The 8,149-nt window shown below is 52.3% G+C and overlaps 2 protein-coding genes across 5 annotated transcripts in view; both read right to left on the minus strand.

Annotated features, from left to right (window-relative positions):
* LOC121841168 (histone-lysine N-methyltransferase ASH1L-like) overlaps nt 1–1,580 on the minus strand; it is a 2,071-nt gene extending 491 nt beyond the window's left edge. Inside the window, exon 1 of the mRNA XM_042307740.1 lies at nt 7–1,580. Within this exon, the coding sequence (XP_042163674.1) occupies nt 7–1,333 (1,327 nt within the window). The 5' untranslated portion in view covers nt 1,334–1,580. The remainder of the gene's footprint in view (nt 1–6) is intronic.
* Nucleotides 1,580–8,149, minus strand: part of LOC121841166 (mucin-5AC-like) — a 14,461-nt gene continuing 7,891 nt past the window's right edge. For 2 of the 4 annotated variants that reach the window (XM_042307726.1, XM_042307722.1), the window contains 2 exons: nt 5,586–6,281; nt 1,580–2,814 (listed from right to left, as the gene is read on the minus strand). In XM_042307726.1, the coding sequence (XP_042163660.1) occupies nt 1,582–2,814; nt 5,586–6,134 (1,782 nt within the window). In that variant the 5' untranslated portion in view covers nt 6,135–6,281 and the 3' untranslated portion in view covers nt 1,580–1,581. Of the gene's footprint in view, nt 2,815–5,585; nt 6,282–6,482; nt 7,071–8,149 lie in introns of those variants that run through there. The other 2 variants (XM_042307724.1, XM_042307730.1) reach the window with 2 other exon arrangements.

An 8,149-nucleotide genomic window follows, 5' to 3' on the forward strand; every position in this document is an offset into this window, starting at 1 on the left:
TGTGCCCTAGGCAGGGGCAGGGGGGGCAGGTATAGGGACATTCGTACCCCCTCCGCCTGTGCCTGTGTCTGTCTCTGGGTTCCACTAAGTCAGAAGGAGGCGTGTGTCTGGGGGAGGCAGAGGGGGGAGAGGGGGGTGAGGCTGACACTCTGATGGGTGAGGGTACAGGGGGGGGGTGTTCTAGTAACATGGAGGGTGAGGGTTGTCTCTGACCCTTCAGGTTGACCCCTAAACCTGTCCGGAACACTGACCGGGTGACATCTGAGGTCATTCCCATGGTTACCTCCCCTCTCCCTCGGCCCCTCCTCTCCCCCCTCTCTGAGGTAGTGTTGTGGTCCATTCCAATCACACTATCACTAGGCAACATCTCCTTGCTGTGTGATTTATTGATAGGTGAGGGTGTGGCCTCTTTCAGGTGGTGTGTGGGGAAGACAGGCAGATGGGGGTAAAGAGGGTGAGGAAGAGGAGGAGAAGAGAGTCTGCTGGAGGGATGGTGGAAGAGGGGATGTCGTCCCTGACCTGGAGAACTCCTCTTTAGGGAGGGAGAGAGGGATGAGCAGGAGGAGAAGGAGGAGGAGAGAGGACGTGGCGATGCACAGGAGGAGGAGGGTGAGGGGAGGGAGAAGGTGTGGGGGAGGAAGAGGGAGGGAGCAGGTTCTGTGCAGCCTCCATCACTGTAAGGGCTCTGGGCTCCACTGGAGTGGGTGAGAGATGGGGAGGGGAATGGGTGAGAGAGGGGAGGATGGGGCTGGGGAGAGGAGAAGAGAGAGGAACTAGAGAGACTGGTGAACAGTGTGGACTGAGAGGCAGGGTTAGAGTTAGCTGGAGCTTTGGGTTTGCGTCCTCTCCTCTTCCCCATGTAGATGGTCCCCCTCTTACTCACGTTGATCTGGGGACCTAGTTTACCCGCAAAGGAGGAGGACAGGGAGGCTGCTGTGGCCGACCCACACACCCCTCCTGCACACCCACGAGAGTTCTCTCTACCTCTCCCCTCCTTCCCCCCTCCACACCCAGAAAGCATTTCCCTGAGTAGCCTCCTCTTCTTCCTCCTCTTCATCTCTCCTATGATGGTCCTCATCCTCAGCTTCCTGTTCCCCTTTTCAGAGGGGAAGTCTTTACCCCCCTCCTCACCTCCAGAGGGGGTCAGTGTACCCCTGTTCTGGTCCTGGAGAGTCTGTTTGGGGAGGAGGGGGGAGGGGGGCAGCCGTTTGGGGCGACCTCGTTTCCTGGGTGTGGGGTTGGGGCTAGAGGGATTGGTGAGGGTGGGACTGTGATCTAGCACTGGGTTGAGCACATGGGGGTCCGGAGTCTCATCATGCCCATGAGGGAGCATTTCAGCTTGGGTAGGTTTAGGGGAGTGTCTGGGTTGGGGTTCGTCCAAGCTCGAGGTTTGGGATTTGGGGCGACCCCTTTTTCTGGCCTGATTGAAGGGACGGTCAGGTCCAGGTAAAGGGCTAGGGTCAGAGGTCAACAGGTGAGACTGGGTGGGGGATGGGGGTCGCCCTGCTGGTCTGGGTCTCACAGGGGTGGAGGTAGAAGGGGAGAGGGAGGACGGACTGGAGGGTGGGGGAACGGAGGGGGCTAGGCATGACTCAGCTGACCGAAGGTTGGGTGAGTTGGTAGTTGCGGGTGTCTGGGGGTAGGGGGGATGTCTGGGGGTAGTGGGGTCTGTGGGGCAACTAAGGGGGCATCTTGGCGGCCATCTGGGTTCTCTGCCAGTCTCTGTGCCCGGTTCACCAGCCTGGTCCAGCTTGGCCGTCGGGTCTTACGCTTCTTCAGCGGACGGCTGTCCTGCTCTCGGGGGGAGGTAGGAGGAGAGGAAGAGTGGACAGAGAGAGAGGGAGGAGGGAGGGAAGTGAGGGGAGAGGAGGCAGTGGATGGGTTGGAGGGAGAGACGGTGGGTCTTGAGGGGGCACCAGTATCATCTGATACCCCTGTTCCGCTGGTCAGGTCTGGGCTGGGTGTACCTGTCTTCCTGCTCTGAACCTCAGACATCTGACACTTTGTAGAAGAGGGCGATTTATTCATCCTCAAGTCTCTGGGCTTCTCTCTTTCCTTGTCCTCGTCCCCATTTCTCTCCTCCTTCCCTGTCATATCCCTCCCGCTTTCATCCATCCCAGTTCCCTCCTTCCCTCTCTCATCTCTGTCCATCTTTGGACTCTCATTCCTCCCTCTGTCCTCCTTCCCTCTCCCCTTCTCCCCTCTCTTACCCTTCCCTTTCTCACCCCTCGCTTTGTCATCTTTCTCTTTCTTCTTCTTGGCTTTCTCCTCCTTCCCTCTCTCATTTCCCACAGAGGACGGTAGTAATGGGCCCCTGCTCAGGCTGGTGAGGGAGGCAGCAAGACTCAGTCTCCCATCAGCCACTGGGGCTCCTCTCTGGTCTAGAAGTAGGGTTGTGAATGGAGGTGGTGTAGGAGGGCAGCTGAAGCCTGTAGTCCTGTCCTGGGCTGCAAGGTCAGCCTGATGGGAGCTGGAGGCTGGAGGTCTTGTAGTTGAGTTCACATTATTGGGGGCGGCTGAGGAAGAACAGTTCTGTTTGCGACCTTTGACCTTTGTGAGTCTGGTAGGATGGCAGGTGACTGTAGGTACTCCCCCATTCAGCATACCTCCCTCACCGCTAGGGTCCTTTACCAAGGGGGAATGGGGTGGTGAGGGAGGGGGGGAATGGGGGGATGAAGCTGTGGGGTAAGAGGGGGTTGCCTGGTCCATTTGGGCAGGTGAAGGCAGTTTGCTGTGGGCATCAGGTGGGTCAGGGTGCCTTGGTTTCTTCGTTAGGGTGTCTGACTTCTTATAGCCCAGGTTCACAGGGACCTGCTGGGATGAAAACATGGTTATAAACACATTGTTATCAGATCACATTGGTAACTTATTATGTCATCTATCAGAAAAGATCTAGGCAATTTACAGGTAAGGATTTTAATATAATCCAAAATATTTTAAAGAAATATTTCTTCAAAAGAATCCCGGTTAGACTTATGATAGAGTTCTGTTAATGTATTACAAAATTGCTATTTTCTAATAATTTACAGCATTGTGCCCTTGCTAACAAGGAAGTAGAGGTATGTAAATGTAATGTGTTTCAGAGCTGCATAGTTCATTAGTGGGTCAGAGAGAGGACAGGGAGATGAAAGAGGGAGGGAAAAGGAGAGCAAACAAGAGAGAGAAACAGTAAGGGTGGGGTGCTGGTGCAAGCCTGTTGGAAGACAGCTAAAGGACACAATGACAGAGAGAGAGAAACAGTAAGGGTGGGGTGCTGGTGCAAGCCTGTTGGAAGACAGCTAAAGGACACAATGACAGAGAGAGAGAAACAGTAAGGGTGGGGTGCTGGTGCAAGCCTGTTGGAAGACAACTAAAGGACACAATGACAGAGAGAGAGAAACAGTAAGGGTGGGGTGCTGGTGCAAGCCTGTTGGAAGACAACTAAAGGACACAATGACAAGAGAGAGAAACAGTAAGGGTGGGGTGCTGGTGCAAGCCTGTTGGAAGACAACTAAAGGACACAATGACAAAGAGAGAGAAACAGTAAGGGTGGGGTGCTGGTGCAAGCCTGTTGGAAGACAACTAAAGGACACAATGACAAAGAGAGAGAAACAGTAAGGGTGGGGTGCTGGTGCAAGCCTGTTGGAAGACAACTAAAGGACACAATGACAAAGAGAGAGAAACAGTAAGGGTGGGGTGCTGGTGCAAGCCTGTTGGAAGACAGCTAAAGGACACAATGACAGAGAGAGAGAAACAGTAAGGGTGGGGTGCTGGTGCAAGCCTGTTGGAAGACAGCTAAAGGACACAATGACAGAGAGAGAGAAACAGTAAGGGTGGGGTGCTGGTGCAAGTCTGTTGGAAGACAACTAAAGGACACAATGACAAAGAGAGAGAAACAGTAAGGGTGGGGTGCTGGTGCAAGCCTGTTGGAAGACAGCTAAAGGACACAATGACAGAGAGAGAGAAACAGTAAGGGTGGGGTGCTGGTGCAAGTCTGTTGGAAGACAACTAAAGGACACAATGACAAAGAGAGAGAAACAGTAAGGGTGGGGTGCTGGTGCAAGCCTGTTGGAAGACAACTAAAGGACACAATGACAAAGAGAGAGAAACAGTAAGGGTGGGGTGCTGGTGCAAGCCTGTTGGAAGACAACTAAAGGACACAATGACAAAGAGAGAGAAACAGTAAGGGTGGGGTGCTGGTGCAAGCCTGTTGGAAGACAGCTAAAGGACACAATGACAAAGAGAGAGAAACAGTAAGGGTGGGGTGCTGGTGCAAGCCTGTTGGAAGACAGCTAAAGGACACAATGACAAAGAGAGAGAAACAGTAAGGGTGGGGTGCTGGTGCAAGCCTGTTGGAAGACAGCTAAAGGACACAATGACAAAGAGAGAGAAACAGTAAGGGTGGGGTGCTGGTGCAAGCCTGTTGGAAGACAGCTAAAGGACACAATGACAAAGAGAGAGAAACAGTAAGGGTGGGGTGCTGGTGCAAGCCTGTTGGAAGACAGCTAAAGGACACAATGACAAAGAGAGAGAAACAGTAAGGGTGGGGTGCTGGTGCAAGCCTGTTGGAAGACAGCTAAAGGACACAATGACAAAGAGAGAGAAACAGTAAGGGTGGGGTGCTGGTGCAAGCCTGTTGGAAGACAGCTAAAGGACACAATGACAGAGAGAGATACAGTAAGAGACAGAAAGAGAGGAAGAGAGAGAGCGTGAGAGGAAGAGAGAGAGAGGAAAAGAGAGAGAGGGGAAGAGAGAGAGGAAAAGAGAGAGAGAGGAAAAGAGAGAGAGAGCGTGAGAGAAGAAGAGGGAGCGAGAGAAAGAGAGAAATTAGGACACATGGGAGGAGAGAAGCTGAGGTGGAGACTGAAATGAGGTTGACCCGTCAAGAGGAGAAATTGAGCGATCGAGAAAGAGAGAGAGAGGTGGAGAGAAAGAGAAATGAGAGCAGGTAGAGAAAAGAGGGGAGGTAAAAATAGACAGAGATAAAGAGACAGGGTAGAGAGAGAACTAGAGAGAAAGGCAGCTGTGCTATTGGTAGCTATAAATGGCCACGAATAGAGATGAGGAGGCTTGACATTTCATGCTTGTCCTGTAATTTGGGAGCTGCGCTGTTGCAGCCTGACTGGTGTTTGCAGCTAAAGCAATAATCGACTCTGGGGTGGGTGATTGTCATAAGAGCTGATGGACCAATGTCTGGATCAGCTGCTAATAGTTGCTGTGCTGTGTGACTATTAATAGTCCTGTTCTCTATAATCTAATGCACCACTGCTGCTGCTGTTTAAGTTCCTCTATCCAGACAATCACTCACTTGACCTTATTATTATTAGAAACCATTAGGAACCGCTGAGTGTTCTGGACCAGATAACACGCCTGCGGGGGTTGAATAGGAAACACACATACTGAACACTAATGCATATCATGCACAAGCCTACATAAATGTGTAATAATATAGAATTGTGTCAAATGGGAATAGTTCTTCCCACTGGAGAGATTTGTAGGGGACCCGGTATATAAAGCAGAACAGAAGTACTAGTCAATGTAATAAATGAGGAGTAAGTGGTTAAAAAGTCAGGTATTCCGTGAGGTGGAGGTGGTTCTCTTCCTACCTGTTTGGCTGGCGCAGTCTGAGGGTTGGCTGGGCTGGGAGGGGTGGTTGTAGGGGATGATGATGATGATGAAGACGGGGGCAGGGAGGAGTGTATCTTCCTGGTCTGGGTGGTGCTGGGGTCTGACCCCTGGTTCTGCTCTCCGTCCCCCTCCTCCTGAGGACGGTTCCCCTGCCCACTCCCCCCTCCCTCCTGACTCCCCCTCCCAGGCCTCTGGTACGTCCTGATGGTGGGCTTACACTCGTAGCCCTCCAGGGTCCTGGGGGGTTTCTTGGTGCGTTTGGCCGTTTGGACTCCGATCCTCAGCCTCACATTGCCCTCAGTGCAGCTCCTCTCTCTGCCTGGGAATGGGAGCTGTCTCTGCCCTGCAGCACCACAGCACCCCTCAATGAGCACCTCCAGTACTGCACCACCTCCTTCCTTCTCTATCCTCTTCCTCGTCCCACCGCCTACCTCTTTCTCTGGGTACTGCTGTGGTGGGGCTGTGGGGAGGAGAGGCAGTGAGGATGGTGGAGGTAGAGATGGGCCCCCCTTCGCTCTCTGGTCCATCAGAGATGTGAGGGGGGAGGGGTGGGGGGGGCAGCACCCAGGGTGGAAGGGAACAGGTATTGTCCAGAGATTGAATATCAAAAGGCTTTCTTGACCCAACTGTCCAGCGCTTTGTCCCTCTCTGTCTGTCAGTCAGTCAGACTTGAACTGAGAAGGATGGAGTGAAAGAGAGAAACAGACAGAGAAAGAGGTCATTTCACTGACATCAGACATTAGTAGCAGCAATACAACAATAACAACAGAAGTCTCTGTCAGCTTTACTGAAAAACAACCGAGTGACAATCCGAATGTAAAGTACTTTACAAGAAGGTGAAAACACAGAAACTATACTGCCTCTATGCCACTTACTATAATGCTTATAACAGACGACAAACGACACCAGCTAAATGTCCTGTTCTCCACTGCAGCTGACCACAGCATCACCCAGCCTGGCAACCCGACACTCTACTAAACCCTACAGCTGGAGTCAGCTCCCTCTCTTTCCTCCGCTCTCTCTGTCCAAAGTCCTGAAGAAAATGCTGCAACACAATTTCCCTAGCCGCGTGTGTATGGTGTGTGTGTGTGTGTGTGTGTGGTGTACGTGTGTGTGTGTGTGTGTGTGTGTGTGTGTGTGTGTGAGGCAGATGGCAGTAAAGTCACTCAGGAGATGATTCAGATGATGACCTCACTGATGACCTCACTGAACAGAACCCCAGGGGACCAATCATACTCAACAGAGCAGCCCTTTCCAAGAATGCCTGCACTTACTGGAAAACTCTTTTCAAATCCTTTAAAATGGTATCATTCCTTCCTTCCTTCCTCTTTCTTTCTTTCTTTCTTTCTTTCTTTCTTTCTTTCTTTCTTTCTTTCTTTCTTTCTTTCGTTCGTGAAGAGATCACAGATCTAAGGCTCATGCTCGATACCAACTTCTACTTCCCTCCACACTACAATCCTGCTACCTTTCCCTCCTCCCTCCCTCCCTCCCTCCCTCCCTCCCTCCCTCCCTCCCTCCCTCCCTCCCTCCCTCCCTCCCTCCCTCCCTCCCTCCCTCCCTCCCTCCCTCCCTCTACTGTACTCCACCTTTCTCTCTTTTCTCTCCAACCTTCTGTTTCATGTCTGTCAGCAACCCTTTGCAACTCTCTCTCTTTCTGAACAGACCACACAGTAAAACGGTCAACCCAGCACCAGGCACCGTATCCATGTTAATGAAAACCATATTTCCTCCCCCTCTTCTCTTCAGTCTTTTTCTCCTCTTCAACCTCAAGCCTTCCATTCACATCCTCCAGAACTTTCCCCTCCTCCCCTCTCAGTAGTGGTGTAACACAAATCCCAAGGAACGGGCAAAACTTATTTTTGGAAACGAGTGTGAATTCCTCCCCCTCCCCTGGTTTCCTCTAAGTCAAGTAAGCTTTTCATTGACCCCATTGTAAATGGACTTTTAATGCTATGGCAAGTAACACACCCAACAATAACGTTCCCCTGAACAGCCATAGTTTACTCTCTGTCTCCGTCTCCCTCTCTCTGTCTCCGTATCTCTGTCTCCCTCGCCCTGTCTCCCTCTCTCTGTCTCCCTCTTTGTCTCCCTCTCCTTCTCTCCGTCTCCCTCTCTCTGTCTCCGTATCTCTGTCTCCCTCGCCCTGTCTCCCTCTTTGTCTCCCTCTCCTTCTCTCCGTCTCCCTCTCTCCATCTCTCTGTCTCCCTCTCTCTGTCTCCCTCTCTCCCTCTTTCTGTCTCCCTCTCCCTCTTTGTATCCCTCTCTCTGTCTCCGTATCTCTGTCTCCCTCGCTCTGTCTCCCTCTCTATGTCTCCGTCTCTCTGTCTCCCTCTTTGTCTCCCTCTCTCTGTGTCTCCGTCTCCTTCTCTCCGTCTCCCTCTCTCAGTCTCCCTCTCTCCGTCTCTCTGTCTCCCTCTCTCTGTCTCCCTCTCCGTCTCCCTCTCCGTCTCCCTCTCCGTCTCCCTCTCCGTCTCCCTCTCTCTGTCTCCGGCTCTCTGTCTCCGGCTCTCTGTCGCCCTCTCTCTGTCTCTGTCTCCCTCTC

The sequence above is a fragment of the Oncorhynchus tshawytscha genome, linkage group LG03 (assembly GCF_018296145.1).
Source record: "Oncorhynchus tshawytscha isolate Ot180627B linkage group LG03, Otsh_v2.0, whole genome shotgun sequence".
NCBI lineage: Eukaryota > Metazoa > Chordata > Actinopteri > Salmoniformes > Salmonidae > Oncorhynchus > Oncorhynchus tshawytscha.